We start from the raw sequence: 21,441 nt of genomic DNA on the forward strand, positions 1-21,441 counted from the left end.
CTCCTGAGCCTCTGTGGCCCCCAGGCAGCTGGCCAGACCCAGATACCTGCTGCTGCACTCTGAACCCAACTTGGTTCACACTGTGGGGCACGCTAAATTAATATTTTTTTGTAAGATCCATTATTACCTGCTGAGTGCATAATAATGCTGCTTTATGTGCATATTCAAAGCATTACTTTGTAAAGAGCAAATATTAAATCATAATTCTCACTGGAATCTTGATTTTTTTATTTTTATTTATTTTTTTTAAGATTTTACTTATTTGTCAGAGAGAGCATGAGAGAGCACAAGCAGGGAAAGCTGCAGGCGGAGGGAGAAGCAGGCTCCCCGCTGAGCAAGGAGCCCTATGTAGGACTTGATCCCAGGACCCTGAGATCATGACCTGAGCCAAATGCAGACACTTAACTGACTGAGCCACCCAGGCGTCCCTGGGATCCTGAATTGTTTTACAAGCCGATAACCTCAAAACTGGAGGGGGCCTGGCCTCTGTACCTCGGGTGGGTCCTGGCCCCTTCACACCCAACGCAGGAACCCAAGCCTGCAGCCATCCAGCCCACGGGAGGGGAGGGGAGGGGAGGAGAGGAGAGGGGAGGGGAGGAGCCCACGGCCCTGGGGGCACTGGGGCAGGCCGGAAGAGCCTCAGAGAGGAAGGGGTGACTCCCCCCACACTTGGGAGGGGAGTGTGGGAGGGGCCCCCAGCGGGTTGCTGAAGCTGCCAGAGGAGGAAGTGAGAGGAGGAGGTGAGGTGCAGCAGGGAGGTAAGCTGGTCTGGGCGGGGGGCAGGGGCTGAGTCTGGGGCTGGGCCTCTATACAGAGGCTTGGCTTTTCTGCCACTTCAGGGCCCACCATCCCCCCCCCTCCAATAAAAGAGGGGACAGAAGGGGCTTGGTGAGATACCTTGAAGCCTCTCCCCTCTGAACCCTGCAGCCGGGTCCCTGGGCTGGGGATCGGCTGGATGGGAGCCCAGGCTCCAGGCTGGCCAGAAGCTGCCTCTCACACCGGCTCTCTCCACACCTTACAGCCTGTGGTAGCTTGGGTCTGGGGCACCATGGCCCAGGCCCTGGGGGAGGACCTGGTGCAAAATTTAGAGCTGCAGGACGACTCCAGCTCTCTGGGGTCCGACTCAGAGCTGAGTGGGCCCGGCCCATATCGCCAGGCTGACCGCTATGGCTTCATTGGGGGCAGCTCAGCAGAGCCAGGGTAAGTGGGGAAGGGATGGGGGCGGCAGGGTGCTGGGATTGAGGTTGGGGGCTGAGGGCTGAATTCTAGAGTGAAGCTCAACTTCAAGGGTCCTGGGGGGTGTGGGGACTCAGCCAGTGTCACCCCTCTTTGTGCTCCAGGTGGAATCCTAAAGCTGGCAGAGCTGAGGCAGGGGTGTCCCTCTTCCCCCAACCTCCCAGGCTTTGCACCTGTCCTTGGGGCCAAATACCCGTCACCTTTTGATCTGCCCCAGTAATCCCAGAACCATACCAAAGAACCCATACCTCTACCCCTCCCCTTTCCCAATATATAGATAGGAAAACAAGTCCAGATAGGAACTGGCTCAAGGTCACACAGCAGATCAGACAGAGAACTCGGGACTGGCTTCTAGTCCGCGGCTCTGTCCACCTCGCTTCTCTTATGAGTTGTCTGTGTTCCCATCTTGGGGGACAGCCAACCGGCCCCTCCCCCCCCCACATACCTACACACCCCCTTCAGTCTCTCCCGCTTCTGCCCACATCAGAGTCACATCCTTTCCTGTCCCTGTGACAACCATTGGCAACTCCTGGGTTACAGGTTACCCCCCAGAGATCTCAACGGCCAGGAGCTGAGCTTCCCCGGGGCAGCATGGAGGGTGGCAGGTGTGGGCCCTGGGAAACAGCTAGCCAACACCTCCGTGCCTGTGCCATGTGCCCGTAGGCCAGGTCACCCTCCTGCAGACCTTATCCGCCAGCGGGAGATGAAGTGGGTAGAGATGACCTCGCACTGGGAGAAAACCATGTCTCGGCGGTACAAGAAGGTGAGGGGAGGATGGGGCTCCCTGGCTCATCCCCCTTTGCCTCTGCCCACACCCTCCTGTGTCCCGGCACCTCCTGTCTTTTCCCCCTACGACCCAAAGGGCCCCTTGCCCCAGGACAGGCTGGGGCCTGGGACCTGCCAACAGGAGCAGGGGAAGCTGGCCTGGCTGATCTAACGGGGCCCCTTGGCGTCACCCTCAGGTCAAGACGCAGTGTCGGAAAGGCATCCCCTCGGCCCTGAGGCCCCGGTGCTGGCCCCTGTTGTGCGGGGCCCACGTGTGTCAGAACAAGAGCCCTTGTACCTATGAGGTAAGAGTTGGCGGGGTCCCTGCCTCCCCTTTCCAGAGCCCCTCGCCACTCTGAGCCCTCCCCACCACCTTCCTGTCCCCCCGCAGCAACTGGCCAAGGCCCCTGGAGACCCACAGTGGATGGAGACCATCAGCAGGGACCTGCACCGCCAGTTCCCTCTACACGAGATGTTTGTGTCACCTCAGGGTCACGGGTAGGCGGCCAGTGACACCCAGGGACCTCCAGCCCCACAACCTCCAAGGCCTTCAGCCTAGACCCCTGCCTCAGCGTTATAGCCGTACCTCTCGGGGGGACCCAGCAAGGCCCGGGGTGGGGCTGAGGCCTGGGAAGAGGCCCCTGGAGGGTGGGGAAGGGGTACCTGGAGGACCAGCCCCTGATGGGGTCTCCCGGCACAGGCAGCAGGGGCTCCTGCAGGTACTCAAGGCCTACACGCTGCATCGGCCCGAGCAGGGCTACTGTCAAGCCCAAGGCCCTGTGGCAGCCGTGCTACTCATGCATCTGCCCCCGGAGGTGAGTGCCCCCGGCCCCGCTGCAGGGGCTCGAGACCCTGACCCCCAGCCCCAGGGACTCTGGACTCAGGCACTGGGCTCCTTGACTCCCAGATCCTGTCCTAGTGACCTAGGGCCTCATGACCACCAACCTCAGTGACTTTCAAGCCCAACAACCTTGACTCCAGGAACCTGGGACCCTTCGCCCCTGCCCCCTGCCCCAGTGGCCTAAGAATCTGGACGTTGTCCCCTTGACCTCACGACTCCTGATTCTGAGCCCTGTGACCGTGATCTCAATGACCCCAAGAGCTCAGGACTTGAACTTTGGGACCCTCCCAGCCCTTGACCAGCGAACCCCAACTCTGTGACTCTGAAATTCGACATCATGAACCCTATGACTTCCAACCCCCTAAACCCATCGGTAGGCCTCTGGGCAGTGGGGAGACTTTTGGTAAGAGCCCAAGTTTAGGCTGTTTAGGCTCCGGGCTCCAGAGTCACCCCAGAGGGTACATAGGCCCTCCCCTGTGCTCCTTTCCCCTACCCTGCGGTTCCTTCTGTGCCCCCACCCAGGAGGCCTTCTGGTGCCTGGTACAGATCTGCGAGGTCTACCTCCCGGGCTACTACGGGCCCCACATGGTGAGAGGCTGGGAGGGGGCCGGAGGGCACCGGGAGGGACTGGGCAGGCGGGCAGGGGCCTGGGGACGGAGAGGGGCAGAGCCTGGGCTTCGGGAGCGGACGCGCTGACGGACTTGGCTGCAGGAGGCCGTGCAGCTGGACGCCGAGGTATTCACGGCCCTGCTTCGACGGCTGCTCCCGCGCGTGCACAAGCACCTGCAGCAGGTGGGCGTCGGGCCTCTGCTCTACCTGCCCGAGTGGTTCCTGTGCCTCTTTGCCCGCTCCCTGCCCTTCCCCACCGTGCTGCGCGTCTGGGACGCCTTCTTCAGCGAGGGTGAGTGGGCAGCTGGGGGGCGGGGGAGGCGCGGCCTGGCCTGGGAGCCTTGGGGTGCACACAGGGACGAGCACACCAGCTCTGCTCTGCCCCACCTGCCACTGCCAATCCTGGCCCCCGGTGCGGGTGCCAGTGGGTGCCAAGGGCGATGGTGTCGGGTTGGCTCTGGGGAGCAGCCCAGCCCCTGCCTGCACGTCACTGGTGTGATGGCTGGCGCTCCTGCCCCTGTGACGAGAGACACCCCCCCCCCCCGAGGGAGGGCAGGCTCTGCTGAGGGCGGGCTGGGGCCAGGGAGGCCCCCCCCAGGGAGGCGGGGCAGAGCTGGGGAGATCCCAGCGGTGCAGCTGTTCGGGGACTGGGCTCAGTGGGCACGGCCAGTGGCAGGGCCGGGGGGGAGTGGGGGAGCGCTCATCCCTGGAGCCCACAGGCACTCGGGGAGCCCTCGCTGGTGCCCCGCATGGCTGTAGACGCTGGGACCCCTGCGTGAACGAGACCTACATTCTGGTGGGGGTGGGGATGGGAGCCAACAGTAGCCAAAGTAACAAGATATTTATAGGGGCGCCCGGCTGGCTCAGGGGTGGAGCGTGTGACTCTTGATCTCAGGGTCACGAGTTCAAGCCCCACGTTGGACATAGAGCTTAAAACAAAAAAGGTATTTCTAGATTGTCATAAGTGCCATGAAGAAAATAAAACAAGGGATGTGCCAGCGTGTTAGGGGAGCAGTGGGAGGAGAGTGCTGTTTTCAAGATGCTTTTGGCCTCTCCTCGGGGGCGGCAGACTTGCGGGGCCCATGTGGAGGCCGGGAGGCCGGGAGAGACACTGTCCACAGGGCCAGGCCACTGACGACTTGGGGGTGTGGGCGTGGACAGAGATGAAGCCGGAGAGGTCAGGCCAAGAGTGGGGGCAGTCAGGGCAGAGCTGAGCTGGACGTTTTAGGACTTGGGGGCTCTGCCTCGGTACCCCCATTGATAACCCACCTGCATTCTGTTCCCTATGGGTTGTCTGGCAGTTACAACCGAAAAATGGTAGAAATCAATCAGTACATTTATTGAGCACCTGCTGTGTGCCCAGTTGGTTCCAGGCCCCCTTAGAGCTCTGGTCACAGGTGTCCAAGCTGCCATCTCCGTGTCACCACCCCCTCCAGCCTCACACCTTGGGGGCCGGGCAGGGCAGGCGGAGCCCTCTGGACGAGCAATGTCACAAGCTCCGTTTCGTCATGATGATGACACGAATGGTTGTGATCATCTCTTTACAAGGCATGGTTGTCACCAGACCTCACTGGTCCCCAGACTCGAGGCTGCCCGGAAGGGATTCTGAGGCTGCGGGAACAGCCCGAGGTCACACCCGCGCGTGCCCGTGAGCGAGCGTGCATGGGTGTGTGCACGCGTGCACTATGCTCTTGGCTTAGCCGTGAAGAGTCTGGCGAGAATCCCTCTAGAACAAGGAGGTCACAGATCTGAGCTAGAAAGGCCTTCCTTGCAAGGACGAGCTGCCGAGGCGCAGAGAGCAGGCGTGAGGAGGCGTAGCCCCTGACTGCTGGCAGGCTGCTCTGCCCGGAAGCGCCTGCGGCCGCAGTCACTCACTCATCAGTGCCCCCACGTCGCAGTCCCACTGTCACTCACTGCTCCTGGTCTGAGTCGGCTGCGGAGCTGCAGGGGGGTGGAAGGCGCCTGGCGGAGGGCAGGCTCAGGTGCAGACCCGAGGAGGGGCAGGGCTGGCCCTGCACTGAGTGAGCCCCACGGCCCGCAGGTGTGAAGGTGCTGTTTCGCGTGGGGCTCACGCTGGTGCGCCTGGCGCTAGGCACCACTGAGCAGCGCCTGGCCTGCCCCGGGCTCCTGGAGACCCTCGGTGCCCTACGAGCCATCCCCCCCACCCAGCTGCAGGAGGAGGTCTTCATGTCCCAGGTGGGTGCCCCCCCTGCCTTGCCTTCCACAGTGGCCCAGCCCCTGCTGCTCAGGTGGGGAAACCGAGTCTCACAGCTGGAAGTCGGTGTGACACCCGGCGCCCAGTTCCTGTCCTCTGAGCAGCAGAGAATGTGAAAACCCGAGGCTTCAAGTAGATTTCTATGGTTCCCTTAGTGAGTCTGGCTGTCAGTCCCTCAGCCCTCAGCCACTTCCTGGGGCTGTGTCCTGCCCGCCCTGTGGGGACCTCATGGTTTCCTGCCCTCCCCCAGTCTGGGCACACTCAGTACCAACCACTCCGCGCAGGTGCACAGCGTGGCGCTGTCTGAGCAGGACCTGCAGCGGGAGATCAAGGTCCAGCTGGCCCGGCTGCCTGAGTCGACGTCCGGGCCGCCCCCCAGGCCTCAGGCCCGCCTGCCTGGGGCCCAAGCCATCTTTGAGGCCCAGCAGCTGGCGGGGGTGCGGGGAGGCACCAGGCCCGAGGTGCCCCGGATAGTGGTGCAGCCCCCAGAGGAGCCCAGGCCGCCGCGACGCAAGCCCCAGACCCGAGGCAAGACTTTCCACGGGCTCCTGACTCGGTCCAGGGGCCCCCCTCTCGAGGGCCCCCCCAGGTCTCATCGAGGCTCCGCCTCCTTCCTGGATACCCGGTTCTGAAGGTTCGACTTCTGAGGGCATCATGGACTCAGTGTCCCCTAACCCCAACTGCCCGATTGACTGATGGCCGCCTCATAAATGGGCACTGCACTTTACGGCTGGGATCTGGCGGCTCAGCTCCCTGCCCGGGGACTGTCAGACCCGAGGATGAAGGAAGATCACCGAGTGCGGTTTCAGGGGCCCCGGCCTGCCATCCTCCCACGGAGCCGTCCTGGTGCCCGGGCCCTTGCAAGCGTGGAAGCTGGCGCTGAAGAGGTGTGGGGTTAAGGGCACCTGGCTGGGCTAGCGGACCCCAGAGCGCTCCTGGGGAGGCCTCGAATAAAGTCTGACTGAGCAGAAGCCTGATGGATTTGGACTGAACGCTCCCCACCCCCAACTCTAGACCTCACCCGCTCCCAGCCCTGCGGGCCGGCCGGCCCGGGTTCCCACGGGGTACGCCGAGGCTGCCCATTGGCTGCTGAAAGCTGTTTACCCGCAGCAGGAGCCAATGGCGAGCCGCCTCGCGCAGCCTCTGGGGGGCAGGTAAGGCTCTGGCGCTCGTGGGAGGAAGGCTCCCCAAGTGGATGCTGGGCCCAGAAGTGGGGCTCTAGCCCCTGTTCTTCCCCTCCTCCCAGGTTGGTTCAGGACTCCCAAGGGCGGGGGCACCCTAGCCCAAGTCTGCCCCCCACCCGTGGTGCTGCTCCCGTCCTCGGAGACAGCCAGGCGAGAACAAAAGCCTACTGTGCCGGGACAAAGGAGAAAGGTCCCACAGGCCCTTGCCCACTCCCAAAGCCTTGGTCGTACCCCCTCGGGACTGCCACCATGGAAACTCCCTCCCACACTTGATAATTGCCCCTGTGGGTGCCTGGGGTGCCTGAGCCATGAGCCATCACCAGGACAACGGGGCTGGCTCCGATGCCGGCTTGTGTCCCTACAGTGCCCCGTCCCGGCTGCCTTGCCTCCCTGGGGGCCCTGCCCTGCAGGCGGGAGGGTGGCAGGGCATGGTAGGACTCCGGAGTACTGGGAGAAAGCATCTGGACTCCCACTTCCACAGTGGATCTTTCAACCGTGCTCGTCCCAGTGGCTGTGCTGGAACACTGGCCTGGCCACTGGTCAGACCCCTGATTTGGAATGTTCTGGTGACAGCATCACAGGTTGTGGGAGTACACTCACTCGTAACATATGTTCATCTGGTGCTTAGTATGTGCCTGGCCAGGGCCTGGCTCTGGGGCAGACCATCCCGTACCCAAGGAGCCTACCACCTGGAGGAGGGAACATGGAGGTCTAGACCCAGGTCTGCGGAGTTTCCTGGGGGAAATTGAGGCTCAGGAGGGGAGAGGATTTAGCCAAGATCTCGCTGCCCGTGGCAGACCCCAGGTTTACCCCTGCCTCCACATCAGCAGCCATGAAGCTGCCCCCTACAACTGGGCGCCCACCCAGGTCTGTCCTCCTGGGGGTGCTCTCTCTCCTGCTCCCACCCACTCCCCCGGCCCTGTCCCAGCCTGAGTCCCAGCCCCTTGGAGTGTGGGGCAGCAGCTGGGCCCCCCGGTCTTAAAGAGAGCTTCCAGGGCCCTCCCTCCCTCCTCCCTGCCCCACTAAGGTACCTGTAGCTTAACGATAACCCACTCACCTGCACTTCCCAGAACTTTCTCAGATCCCCTCCCCCTCTGCAGGCAGCACAGATCGCCTCACTAGAGAAAGGGGAAATGGAGTGCCCAGCCCAAGATCACCATGAAGGGCAGAGCCCCTAGAGTTCAGGGCTCTGTGCCTTCTGGACAACACCTTAGCCTTAGGGCATCGAATGCAGTCTCAGGCTCTGTAGCAGGTAGGGTGGGGGGACCTACCCTTGGGGTCTGCTCCTAGACTCCCTGCCCTCCAAGGGCTCAGTTCTTCTGCTCGGAGGGTGGGGAAGCAGGAAAGCAGCAGCCTCAGCCCTGGGCCCCGGAATCTGTCATGAGGCTGGGAGGGGGGCCATGGTGACAGTGGGTCCCACTGGTTATAGACCTTAGGGGCAAATGGTCTCCGGCAGGACTCCTCCAGCTAGGGCTGACCTTTTCAGCTCAGGGAAGCATTTTCTGGGCAGGTGCCATTATCAAACATCTACATGGGGAGCCTGAGCTGGGTAGGGTGTGGGGGTGTCAGACCAGGAGAGAACTAGCACCCTCCTCATGTGAACACTTCTACACACATTATCTTCACAAGACCATGCTAGCTCCTACAGTACCCGTGTGCTAGTTGGGAAAGACACCTCTCCTCCAGGCACATGCAGTCCTGTGTGGCAAAGGGGAAGTGACCACTCAGCTGGGTACCTTTGTGCAGTGAGCAACCTGAACAACCATAGTCAGTAAACCTGGCAGCCCCCGCTCCTGACAAACCTGCTTGGAAGGCGGCTTGGGGAAGGCAAACCATGTATCTGATGGCACTCAGCCTGCAGGGACTGAAGCTGGGATGGCACCCAGAGATGTCTGTTGGCCTGGGTCAGCCCCAGGGACAGGAGTGGGGGCCAAGCAAAAAAGTGGAAGGACAGGGGCCCCTGGCTGGCTCAATTGGAAGAGCATGCAACTCTTGATCTTGGGGTCGTTGAGTCTGAGTCCCATGTTGGGTGTAGAGATTACTTAAAAATAAATAAATACACATTTTTAAAAAGCAGAAGGGCAGATGGATCCCCACCTTGGTCGTGGGGAGGGCCCATGGTCTCCATCTTGCACTGCCACCCACCCCTGAGGTTCCCCATCCCCACGCTGTCCAGAAGCCAGACTCAGACTCCCTGCAAAGTCCCTGCAGAGGAATTGTCCTCTTGCTCTCTGAGCTTGATTTTCTCCTACAGATAACGAGATAAAAGTTCCCACCCCAGCCCCAAGATCGCTCTATCAGTCACAGTATTATGAGGATGATTGTTCAGTTGATCCGGGCCACAGCTGACACGCTGCCTCTCCTCACCCCACCACTAGCTGGCTAGAGACAGCAGAAGCGCTCTGCCAGACCGCTTGCCCCAAGTGCCAGACCTTACCTTTCCTCCTTGCAAGGACAAGGCAAACGCCACAAGAGCTGGTGCCCGGCCAAGGCCCTCTGGGAGTGGGCACAGAACCACACTGCTCTCCGTACATGTGTGCACACGCTCCAGCAGATGGAAGACCCCAGCTCTGCCTCTCACCAGCACTGTGCTCAAGACCTGAGCCGAGATCAAGAGCCGGACACATGGGGCGCCTGGCTGGCACAGTCGGTTGAATGTCTGACCCTTGATTTTAGCTCAGGTCCTGATCTCAGGGGCGTGGGATCGAGGCCTGCATCTGGCTCCTGCTCAGCAGAGTCTGCTTGAGATTCTCTCTCTCCCTCCCCGCGCTTGTGCACTCTCCCTCTCAAATAAATTAAAAAAAAAAAATTATTTATTTGAAAGAGAGAGACACAGCGAGAGAGGGAACACAAACAGAGAGAGAACGCCGAGCAGGGAACCCAATGCGGGGCTCGATCCTAGGACCCTGGGTTCATGACCTGAGCTGAAGGCAGACGCCTAACAACTGAGCCACCCAGGTGCCCCCAAATAAAATCTTAAAAAAAAAAAAAGAGTCGAACTCTTAACCCACTGAGCCACCCAGGTGCCCCCAGAAATGGAATCTTAAACCAGGATCAGGACTCACCTATCAGCACTAGTTAGGTCGTCTGATAGACCTCTGCCATCCCCTAAAGGAAAGCGACCTTGCAAAACCCAATCCGCTGTTTTGCCCAGTACAACTTCCTTGTCTTTGCTCCCTTCTGCCTATAAGTCTTTCATTCTGCACAGCTCCTATGAATCGTTGAATAAAGCCAATCAAATCTTTAAAATTTACTCAGTTGACTTTCAGTTTTTTAACTCTTGTTAAGTGCCAAAAGCTCATGCTCCTTGACGACATCCGCGCCCCACCTCTGTTCCCGCCAGTGGGATTGCCGTGGCGCTCAGGCTACCCCTGCCGTAGGAGAATGGACTTCTCGAGTGGCCACACCTAATTCCAGAGAGGCCGCCGAGCAGCCAGCCCTGGAAAGCTGTGTGGGGAATGTGGGCTGGGCTGGACGGACTCTGGATGAATCATTTCTCCCCTCGGAGTCCCTTCAGTGGTAGACAGGGGTGGGTCCTCTGTATACCCAAAGCTGTCCCCTCTGCCCCTACAGGTGCCACGGGCCCCTCGGTTCTCTCCCCCGAGCCCAGAAGGCTCTCGGGGACAGCCAGGGAGTCAGTCTCCAGCTCTGAGACAGGCAGGGAGAAGGTGTGGGTTCGAGGCTGTAAGGTGGAGGAATTGTCATAATAGCCCGCATGTGGTGGGTGTACGCAGGACCATGTACTAATTCTCCCCACAGCCCTGTGAGATGGGAACTAGCCCCATTTTAGGCAGGAGGAAAGTGAGGTTCAGACCAGAAAGGGGACGTGCCCAGGTCCTATGGCTGGAGCTAGGATTGACACCTGCCTACTGTGACACTCAAGGAGAGGGTGTGAGTCTCCGAATTTGTGGCCGTGAGCCAGGTCTCTTGAGGTGTTTTCTGTGGGTGCTTGGGTGAATGCACCTGGGTGTAAGGTTGTGTGTCTTGGGGAGACTGGGTGTAATTGCCGGTGTCCAGCAGACATGGGTGTCCATGGGCAAGACAGATCCCGTACACACCCCCTTTCCTGGGCTCACATCCACTGGAACCCCACAGCTTGGGCACCCCCTTCCCTCTTGGCCCCCTGCAGGGCAGAGGGTCTCCCAGGAAACTGGGACTGCCCTTGTGGGGTCCTCTTACTGATTGGTCCCTACTCTGGTGGGGGCCAGGAGAGGTGAGGCAGGAACCCCACAGATGTTCAGGGACCCCGCCCAACCCGGCCTTTCTGGGAGAGTCTGCCACAGGGCAGAGTGCTCATGGCCGAGGCAGACTGCTGGGGGCTGGGTGTGCTAGGGAGCTCAGGACTCCATCCAAGGGCAGGACTCCAGACTGTGGGCCCCGACTGCTCTCCTGGCCACCCCTCCCCGAAAGGCCAAGGGCAGCCCTGCCGCCGGTCTCTGCCCTCTCCAGCTCTCTCCCTCCGCCCCTCCTCTCTCCCTCTCTTTCTTCCATCCCCCTTCCATTCGGCACTGTCTCTCCCTCTGTCTCCCTCTGTCTCTTTCTGTCCCTGTCCGGGCTCCGTCTTTCCCTCACCGCAGCCCTGTGGCTGTGACCCTCTGTTCCACTTGGTCGGTCTCGCTCCCTGGCCCCACCCTGGAGCCCAGGTGTCGGGCTGGGGGGCGGGTGTCCCGACGCGGGCGGCGGGGCGGCGGGGGGGTGGGGGGTGCCGGCTGGGGCCCCGCGCCGCCCCCGCCCCGCAATGGGCATGCCCCGGTCGCTTCTATATAAAGCCGAGCCGCCCGCTCCCGCTGTGCCGCCGCTGCCGCCACCGCCGCCCGCCTGCCCCGCCGAGCCCCCGCCTGCCCCGCCGAGCCGCTGCGGCCCTCCAGGTACCCCGGCTCCTGCCCGCGCCCCGGGGAGAGCCACGGAGGGGGGCTGCGGGGCCAGGGGTCGCGGGGACCCAGCGCGCCCCCCGCTGGAAGGGCGGGGTGCTAGGACCCCAGCGCTGCCCGGCGCAACCCCGCGAGGCGTGAGCTGGGGGGCGGGGGAGGGGTGTCAGGACCCCTGCGGTCCCGGCGGCAGAAATCCCACCGCCTCCTTGGGTGGGGGTGGGGCAGCCGTGGACACCTGTCAGGGACAGGACACAGGCGCCTTGGGGGCCACCTCGCCGCCCCTGAGTCTGAGGGGCTGGGCAGTGGGGTACAGACCCGGCTGCCCTGACTCCCTCCTTTGTCTCTTTCCCTCTGTCTCTGCCATCAGTCTCTCAGCCGCTGCACCTGTAAGATGGTGAGTCTCCTCTGCTCCTTCCCCCAAAAGGCCCAAGCCCCTGGCCAGAGGGAGGGCCCAGAGGGCAGGGTTTGGCACCCCAAAGCCTCACCCTGGGGGCTCCCCTGTGCAGACAGCTCAGACCTATGACCAGCGGCCCGCACTGTGGTTGACTCTCCGCTCCGGGTGACATGGGACAAGCAGCTGCTGTGTGTGCCAGGCACTTCCTCTCTCCCCCACCAGCTCCGGGGATGGGCACTGTTGGTCCCCTTTGGCATTCATTCATTCTGCAACATTCACTGAGCCCCTACTATGCATCTGACACCATTCCAGGTTTGGGGACATAGCAATGCATGAACAGTGTGTGCTCTCAGGGAACACACACCTTCTTCTTCTTTTTGGAACACACCTTCTAAGAGAAGGCACGAGGCTCAGAATTTGGAACTGGTCAGCCTGGAGTCCAGCCCAGGTCTCAAGCGCAGGCCTGCCCTCCTGGCCACAGCGCACTGTCTTCCCATGACTGAAACCTCACCGGCCTCCTGGGGTGGGACAGGGCAGGTGCCAGGCCCCCACAAGGCCCAAAGAAACCTTGTAACTTACCTAAGGTAGCCCACCCAGGCTGTCCCCCGGAGGACAGGCCCACCTCTGTCCCCACCTGTGGTCACACAGAGCCTCTGAGCTGCCTCATGCGGGAGTCAGCCAGCCTCAGAGAGGGGCAGGGGTGTAAAATTTCATCCAAAGAAAGCATTTCCATGACTCAGAACATCTGAAAAAAGGGCACGGGCTTTTTCCCCCACCAGTCCCTAGCACAGGGCTGGGCACACAGTAGGTCCTCAAGGCCTACTTAGGTGGCAGTGGAAAGATTCACCTACACATTTAGGTCTCAGCAGAGCTCCATGATGGTAGTAGATAGGTTACCAAGGCCATAGAGAAATGAGCAGCTCAAGCGATTGCTTGGTTCGTTTGTTCATTTATCCTCAATCAATGTTTACTGAGCAGCTATGGTGTGCTAGAACTGCTTCGATGAACAAAACAGACCAAAACCTCTGGTCCTGAGAACGAAGCTAGGGCAGACCTTGGCGTGGGATGGGGGGGGGGGGGGGGGCAGTGGTCCAGCCAAGCAGCACGTTGCTTTCTACGCCCAGCCCCCCGGAGCACTGCACCTGTGTTTTACAAACCACCTCTGCCTACATGTTCCTGGTGACAGGCCTTCATCCCCTAGCCCAACTCCATCCCCTCCTGGTTCCTAGGACAGTGTCTGCCCTGAATATAACCCAAGGTTAGGGGTGTGGAGGGCTTATACCCTTGGGTGACTTAATGTGCCCTTTGCCCACTCTGCCCAAGACCCACCACTTCTGCCCCTCTCAGCTCTCCCTGGATCCGCTGGGTCCCGAGTGGGACTGCCCCCTGGGCTCCAAGGACCTGGAGGAAGAGGAGGGCCCATGGGGAGGAGGCTCTGGCCTGCCGCCCCCAGGCTGCTTCCCTGGCTCCTGGCACCAGGACGTGGGCCTGGACTGCAAGGGCTCCCTCGAGGGGGCGGAGGCCCGGGCCTGGACTGTCTACTACTACGGCCTCCTGCAGAGCTGTCTGCAGCAAGCCGGCCTCCCGGAGACCCAGGACCGCAGCCAGGTGCCCCGCACAGGTGCCCAAGGGCTCCAGGGAGGGGGGAGCCTGGGGGGGGAGGGGGGCACCCTCAGCCCAGCCTGCTTCCCATCCCTGTCAAGGTCAGCCCCTTCCCCCAGGCTCTGGCTGGATCTGGAGCCAGGGAGGCAAGGCCAGTCGACCTCCAGCAGACAAGCATTGTTTCAAAGGGCATCTGGCACCAGTAAAGTCAGAGATCAAGGCTTCCCTCCTGTCCCCAGAAGACCGAGCCGTGGGATTTGTCATCCATGTTCTGTGGAGCCAGAGCTTCTATAGACGTGTCTTGGGAGCTGCTGTGGAAGCAGCTAACAGTTGGGACCCAAAACTCCTTCCCTAGTTTATCTGTTTTATTTTTATTTATTAATTTTTACATCTGTTTTAAAGATTAGGTGGCCACAAAGGTTTTGTGTGGACAGAGGCTTCACAGCCAGAATACATGAAAATCACAGACTGGGAAACTGAGGCACAGGGACTCCCCCCCCCCCCCCACCGCACTGCATGGGGGCCACGGGTCACAGAGAAAGTCAGTGTCAAAGCCCAGGCTAGAACCCAGCTCTCCAGTCACTCAGCCTCCAGTCCCTCCCAGGCTAGCTGCAGAGAGGAGGGAGCAGCCTCACCGGGCGGGATGGGCAGGCAGTTTCCCTTTCCCCTTCCAGCGTCTTCTCTGTCCTCTCTACCCTTCTCAGCCCACACTGGCAAGGACCTGGGGGCCCCCGGGGGGGGGGGAGGGCGGGGCTATGGGCAGGGAAGGGTAGGCAGAAAGGTAGCAGGGGGAGTCCCTATTGAGCTTGGCAATGTTCTCCCCACCCCCACCCCACCCCCAGGCTGCCCTGGTGCGGAGGTGACCTTATGCGTTCTGGGATCCCCCAGCACCTTTCTGTCTGTGCTGCTGGAGGGTGGGGTCCAGAGCCCGGGTGAGTATGTGCCCAAGTTCCCCCGCCCGCTCCTACAGAAAGGGCAGCCCTGCCCTGGCCCGGCCACATCCCGAAATACCCACTGACTCTGGCAAGTGCCTGCATTCTGCTGGGCCGGCTGCCATGCTCCGAGTGGGGGTGGGTTCTGGGAGCAGCTGCCCCCCACTACCCAGGGCCCCGGGCTGGAGGCGAAGGACATGGGGGCATTAAGCCTTCCCTGGCCAGCAACCCTCCTCCCTCTGCCCACAGGAAACATGCTCCTCTGCCTGTCCCCTACTTGGCTGACGAAGGTGCCGGCACTTGGGCAACCGGGCGAGGCGGTCCTGCTGGTGTCCAAGGCTGTGAGCTTCCACCCAGGGGGCCTGACATTCCTGGATGACTTTGTCCCCCCACGCCGAGCCACCTACTTCCTGGCGGGCCTGGGGCTGGGACCTGGCCGGGGTCGAGAGGCAGCTGAACTTGCCCGTGACCTGACCTGTCCCACCGGAGCCTCGGCTGAGCTGGCCCGGCTGCTGGAGGACAGGCTGCTGACAAGGCGACTGCTGGCTCAGCACGGAGGTGTGGCTGTACCAGCTACCCTGGCTTTCACCTATAAGCCCCCGGCACTGCTGCGGGGCGGGGAGGCCGGCCCGGGCCTACGGCTGGTGGAGCTGAGTGGCAAAGAGGACCAGCAGACACTGGTGAAGGAGGAAGTAGGGGCCTTTCTGCACTCCGGGGCCCTGGCTGATGCCCTGCAGGTAACAGGCTCCTGCCTCCGAGGTCCGTGCAGATGCCAGCAGGATGGGACCCATGCATGGTTACCCAGTCCTGCTGGGAAGTTGTCCCCAACTTGGAGCCCTCCTGCTGGCATCTCTCTCTGGGGCAGTCCCCTCCCTTCTTACCTCCGTTTACACATCGGATCCTATGGTACCCCACGGGTCCATGGGGTGGTAAGGAGACCCCCTTCCCCTCCCTGCTGCAGGTGGCCGTGAAGCTCAGTGGCTGGCGCTGGCGGGGGCGGCAGGCACTACGTGTGTACCCTCGAGCGGAGCTGAGCACAGTGGTGGACACAGTGCTGGCGTTGCTGGAGAAACTGGAGGAGGAGGAGAGTGTCCTGGTGGAGGCTGTGTGCCCACCTGCCCGGCTACCCTTCCCAGGTGAGAGCCACCTGGGCCAGCCAGGAGTGGGAGCTTGGCTCGCCCTCCTGGCTGCTCTGTGCCGGGCTCAGGCCTCACCGTCCTTCCCCAGGCAGTGCCCCACCTGGCCCTGAGCTGGCTGTGCGCATCTGTGCTGTGGTATGTCGGACACAGGGTGACAGGCCCCTGCTGAGCAAGGTGAGCGTGGCCCAGGTTTAGGTCCTGACCCTGCCGCCACACCCCAGCCCAGCCCTAATGAGTTGCTGAGGGCCCCGGGCAGAGAGAAGACATAATCTTTGGGGGGAATCCTGGTGGCCTCTAGGAGGACTCCTGGGTCTGACGCGTTTTCCCGTCCCTTTCCACCCTTCCTGCCTCAGGAGCTCTGCCTGGTACGGGGTACCAGGGCCCAGGGCTGAATCCTCTTACCCACAGAAGAGGCTGACCCAGGGTCTCTGAACTGCCAGTGTCTGGAGTCCTTTAGGAGGGGCCTCCAAGCCGGGGAACTCAAGGCAGCTTGAGGACCCTCCTGGGAACACAGCTCTGAGCCAACCTGAGGGACAGTCTGTCAACCCTGCCCTCGTGGAGGTCTAGGGTGGGGCACACCAGGGTGGCACAGGCCCCAGGGCCTGCAGGAGCTAGGAGCAAGCGTGCTTGGAGCCTTCAAGGAGCAGAGACCCCGGCTGGGCCTGGAAGCCTGGGTAGAATCCCCTTAGGGTCTAAAGGACCAGAGGGGCAGTGGCGGGGAAAGTGGTTTGTGCAGCGGAAGTCACGGAGGAGCACTGGGCTACTTGAATGTCCAGTGAGAGGTCTGGCCTGGACCTCGGCACCAGGGTAGGTGTTCAGGGGAGGGGTGTGGGGGGTGGTATGGGGCCTGGGACGGCTCCTCCTGGGCCCACACCCTCAGCCACACCCTGCCCAGGTGGTGTGCAGCGTGGGCCGTGAGGACCGGCCTCTGCGGCACCAGAGCTCCTTGCCACAGACGCTGGAGGCGGCACTGGCCCGGTGCGGCCTGGGTGAGACGGGACAGGTGGCGGTCGTGCGACGGCGCGTCAAGGCGGCGGCCGAGGCCGCGCTGGCCGCCGTGCTGGCCCTGGAGGCCGGCCTGAGCGCTGAGCAGCGCGGGGGGCGCCGGGCCCGCACGGACTTCCTCGGTGAGTGCGCACGGCCCGGGCGGGGGTCGGGGGTCGGGGGCCGGGGGCCGGGGCGAGGCCGGAGGGCAGCCCGCTGAGCCCGCGCCGCCCGCCCGGCCCAGGCGTGGACTTCGCGCTGACGGTGGAAGGCCGCGTGCTGACCCCCGTGGCCCTGGAGCTGAACAGCGGCCTGTGTCTGGAGGCGTGCGGCGCGCTCGAGGGGCTGTGGGCCGCGCAGCGCCCGCGGTCGGCGGCCGAGGACGCGGCGGCCGCGCCGCTCGTGGAGACCATGCTGCGGCGGTCCGCGCACTGCCTCGTGGAGGGCAAGCAGCTGCTGCTGATCGGCGCCGGCGGCGTCAGCAAGAAGTTCGTGTGGGAGGCGGCGCGCGACTACGGGCTCAAGGTGGGCGGGGCGCGGGGCGCGGGGCGGGGCCGGTCCGGAGTCCCGGCCCCTGTGGTGGAGGCGGCAACCTGGGCGCCCGGGCGCGGAGGGCTTCGGGGCGGGGCCAGCACCGCTGGGGGCGGAGCCTGCGCTGGGCGTGCCCGCTGGGGGCTCTAGAGCCCAGGAGTAGGGGCGGGGCCCGCTGCCCCACCGAGGTTAGAAATTTCAACTTTTTGTATTTACTTATTTGAGAGAGAGCGAGAGTGAGAGAGCACAAGCGGGGGTGGGGAGGCGGCAGCAGAGGGAAAGGGAGAAGCAGGTTGCCTGCTGAGCAAGGAGCCCAGTGCGGGGCTGGATTCCAGGACCCCGAGATCATGACCTGAGCAGAAGGCACAGGCTTAACTGACTGAGCCACCCAGGCGCCCCAGAAGTCTAAACTCTTTTTGGCCTCTGGCCGAATTCTGTTTCAGCGAGGTGAAAGAGGACCTCGGGAAGGGCACAGAGCCCCCTCCAGGGCAAAAAGAGCCCAGCGCAGATGGGCTGGAGGGGCGGGGGCGTCATTCAGGGTTAGTACCAGAACCAGGACCTTGAATGCCAGGCTAAGGAGCCTGGCCTATCCTGCAGGAAGGGCAGGCCCTTCGAGGTTGAATTCCTGAGGGCACGAGTAGGGTGCTGGAGAGCAGCTTACAGGTCCCGAATCAAGTTCACAGCAGTGGCCTCACATTAAAGAATCTGGAGCCATGCAGGCAGAGTAGGTATTCTTTTCTTTTCTTTTCTTTTTAAGATTTTATTTATTTATTTGACAGAGACAGGCGAGAGGGAACACAAGTAGGGGGAGTGGGAGAGGGAGAAGCAGGCTTTCTGCGGAGCAGGGAGCCTGATGCCGGGCTCGATCCCAGGACCCTGGGATCATGACCTGAGCCGGAGGCAGACGCATAACAACTGAGCCACCCAGCCTCCCCCAGAGTAGGCATTCTTATCCCCCATTGAACAGATAAGATAACAGAGGCCAGGTTCTTCCTGGCTCTAATCTACCACAATGGTCTCCTCTCCCCTCTTCCACAGTACCACACCCCGTTGGGAATCCACCCCTCCAGCCATTCCTATGCCTCTTCACTCCCTGCCTTGCACATTGTGCTCTCCACTTGGAACGTCTTTCTACTCCTCATGCTGCCAAGTGTTAACAGTGCTCACAGCCACGCTCCCCTGTCTCTTCAGGAGCAGCCTCTGCCCTGGGAACCAGCTGCTTTGTGTCTGTGTTCCCCCAGCGGGCAGTGAGATTTGGGGCGCAGGGCCCCACTGGATTCCTCCGTGGGCACCCCTGGGGTCAGAACTCTTTGGGTGAATGACGACCAAGAGCATGATGCCCAAAGACACCAGGCCACCTGTCCCTACCCCCAACCTGGTGGTTCCCCTACAAGCTGTGGTCAGAGTGAGAATGAGCCCACCAGCCCTCTCTCTTTGCTCCAGCCCCTGCTGCCCAGATCACACCCTTTCCCTTGTGCCGCCATCTCTCCTCTGGCTGAGTTTTACTCAGCTCCCAGCCTAAGCATTGCCTCCTTTCGGCTGCCTTCCCTCCCCTCCAGACTGGGTTAGATGTGCCAGTTCTGCACCTTCCATTTAGTCAATCATCAACGAATATTTTTTGCGCCCCTCGAACTGGTGAGTCGGTCTCCGCTGAGGGCCAAAACCATGTCTAGGCCCCATCTGGTCTCCCCAGCGTCCAGCACAGGCTGACCTGGGTGCGTTGTGCTCTGTGCTTTCTGCAGCTGCACCTGGTGGAGTCGGACCCCAACCACTTTGCATCCCAACTGGTGCACACTTTCATCCACTTTGATGTGACAGAGCACCGGCGGGATGAAGAGAATGCACGGTTGCTGGCGGAACTGGTGCGGGCCCGTGGCCTGCAGCTGGATGGCTGCTTCTCCTACTGGGACGACTGCCTAGTGCTCACGGCCTTGCTCTGCCAGGAGCTGGGGCTGCCCTGCAGCCCCCCAGCTGCCATGCGCTTGGCCAAGCAGAAGAGCTGCACCCAGCTGCACCTGTTGCGCTGCCAGGGCCCACCCTGGCCTGCGCCCTCCCTCCACGCTGTGCCCTGCTGCCCGCTGGAGAGTGAGGCCGATGTGGAGAAGGCCGTCCACCAGGTGCCCCTGCCAGGTGTCATGAAACTGGAGTTCGGGGCAGGCGCAGTGGGTGTGCGGCTGGTGGAGGACGCGCCACAGTGCCACGAACACTTTTCCCAGATCGCCCGCGACCTGCAGGGGGAGGCCGACCACCCTGGCATTGGGCTGGGCTGGGGCAACGCCATGCTGCTGATGGAGTTCATTGAGGGCACCGAGCACGATGTGGACCTGGTGTTGTTTGGTGGGCGACTGCTGGCCGCCTTCGTGTCCGACAACGGCCCCACGAGGCTGCCCGGCTTCACGGAGACGGCAGCCTGCATGCCCACCGGGCTGGCACCCGAGCAGGAGGCCCAGCTGGTGCAGGCAGCCTTCCGCTGTTGCCTGGGCTGTGGGCTGCTGGATGGGGTGTTCAACGTGGAGCTCAAGCTGACTGGGGCTGGGCCGAAGCTCATCGAGATCAACCCTCGCATGGGCGGCTTCTACCTGAGAGACTGGATCCTGGAGCTCTATGGTGTGGACCTGCTGCTGGCAGCAGCTATGGTGGCCTGCGGCCTGCGGCCTGCCTTGCCCACCCACCCACGTGCCCGTGGCCACCTGGTGGGGGTCATGTGCCTGGTGTCCCAGCACTTGCAGGTGCTGAGTTCCACCGCCAGCCGTGAGACCCTGCAGGCTCTTCATGACCAGGGCCTGCTGCGCCTCAATTGGCTGGAGGAGGTCCTGGTGCCGGGCGAATACGAGGAGCCCTACTGCAGCGTGGCCTGTGCTGGGTCCAGCCCGGCTGAGGCTCGCCTCCGCCTGCTGGGCCTCTGCCAGGGTCTGGGCATCGATGGGCCCCACTACCCTGTTGCCCACTTCCTGTCCCACTTCAAATAGTGCCTCTCTTCCTGGACCCCTGCCCCAACCCTGGCCTGGCCCCCCCAAGGCCTCAGGTCTGTTCCAGAATAACAGGGCCATTTGACACGAAGGCCTCCTGAGCTTGAGGGCCACAAAAAAAGTATCTGGGGGGGCCCACTGGCCCCTCTTGCTGTCAGTCCAGCACAGGCCCCAGTCCTGCCCCACGAGTCTAGCCATGGAGAAACAGCAACAGCTGCGTGCATACACACAAGCACACACACACGCACACGCACGCGCGCACGCACGCACACACTGCAGGGAGGCGGGAGTGGGCCCAAACTTAGCCCCTCTTTGTCATCCCTCCAGGTCTGTCTCTCCTCCTGCAGCCTACAGGAAGAGAGAAGCTGGCTGGCCCCTGGCCTTGGACAAATCCCACAAAAGCCTGAGATGAAACGCCCTGTCTTCTTACTCTTAACCCTCATTTAGAAATTCCAGGATATTTCTAGAGCCCGCTGACAACTTTTGGCAGTGCTCTGCTTGCCTCATTTGGCCTGAGCAGTAGAAGCAGGTGCCCTGGGGTCAGCAGGAACCGTCTCCTCTCCAGGCAGACACTATTGCCCCATTCTACAGATGAGGAAACAGGCTCAGAGAGGAACAACCATTGCTTCAAGGTCATACCATAGTAGCTGGGGGATCAAGGGACAAGGTACAGGGTCCAGGTTTCCACTTTTACTAAGTCTTATGTGCCCGCTCAGCTTCTAAACCCCACTCACCTCCCTGCCCTCATTCATATGTGACCTTAAGACAAGTGAACACCCCCTCCCATGCAGCACACACCTTCTCCACCAAGCTTTGGTGCTTTGGCCTCTGGCATAACTAACCGGCATTGGCAGAGGAGAGTCTACACTCCCTTCCTGATTCAGGGGAGTCTGCTTCAATAACTCGGCCCCTGTGCAGCGCAGGACCTGGGGCTCGCTCCACAAGCATCCCTCTCCAAATAAAGGCTTATGAACTAATGAAAGGTCTGGCATGTGGTTCTTGCAACTTGGACAATGCCCCTCAGGCTCAGCTAGATGGGAGTTGGGGATGGGAGGAGGGAGAGGTGGCTAGGGGACACCCGTAGCATCTGGAGCTAAGGATAAAACACCCTACTGGCCAGGCCTCTGTGTTGGAGGGGCCTGCCATGGTCACTCACAACGGGACCCAAA

General features: G+C 61.9%; 2 protein-coding genes across 3 annotated transcripts; both read left to right on the top strand.

Moving 5' to 3' along the window:
- Positions 1-903: 903 nt before the first annotated feature.
- On the top strand, positions 904-6,629 carry TBC1D10C (TBC1 domain family member 10C). Its single transcript, XM_032414827.1, has 9 exons — positions 904-1,200; positions 1,900-1,999; positions 2,199-2,306; positions 2,393-2,499; positions 2,702-2,816; positions 3,365-3,430; positions 3,554-3,743; positions 5,493-5,647; positions 5,951-6,629. The coding sequence occupies exons 1-9, from the start codon at positions 956-958 to the stop codon at positions 6,296-6,298; spliced, it is 1,434 nt and encodes a 477-aa protein (XP_032270718.1). The 5' UTR covers positions 904-955; the 3' UTR covers positions 6,299-6,629.
- Positions 6,630-11,671: 5,042 nt separating this feature from the next.
- On the top strand, positions 11,672-21,250 carry CARNS1 (carnosine synthase 1). 2 transcript variants are annotated; one of them, XM_032415042.1, is made up of 10 exons: positions 11,681-11,718; positions 12,089-12,115; positions 13,463-13,736; positions 14,560-14,649; positions 14,899-15,386; positions 15,611-15,785; positions 15,877-15,962; positions 16,684-16,915; positions 17,017-17,297; positions 19,046-21,250. In XM_032415042.1, exons 2-10 carry the CDS (start codon positions 12,113-12,115, stop codon positions 20,270-20,272), a joined length of 2,856 nt encoding a protein of 951 aa, XP_032270933.1. In that variant the 5' UTR covers positions 11,681-11,718; positions 12,089-12,112; the 3' UTR covers positions 20,273-21,250. The 2 variants fall into 2 exon arrangements, with proteins under 2 accessions (XP_032270934.1, XP_032270933.1); XM_032415043.1 differs by lacking the exon at positions 13,463-13,736 and having other exon boundaries at positions 11,672-11,718.
- The last annotated feature ends 191 nt before the right edge of the window (positions 21,251-21,441 follow it).

The sequence above is a fragment of the Phoca vitulina genome, unplaced genomic scaffold (assembly GCF_004348235.1).
Source record: "Phoca vitulina isolate PV1807 unplaced genomic scaffold, GSC_HSeal_1.0 scaffold16, whole genome shotgun sequence".
Taxonomy (NCBI): domain Eukaryota; kingdom Metazoa; phylum Chordata; class Mammalia; order Carnivora; family Phocidae; genus Phoca; species Phoca vitulina.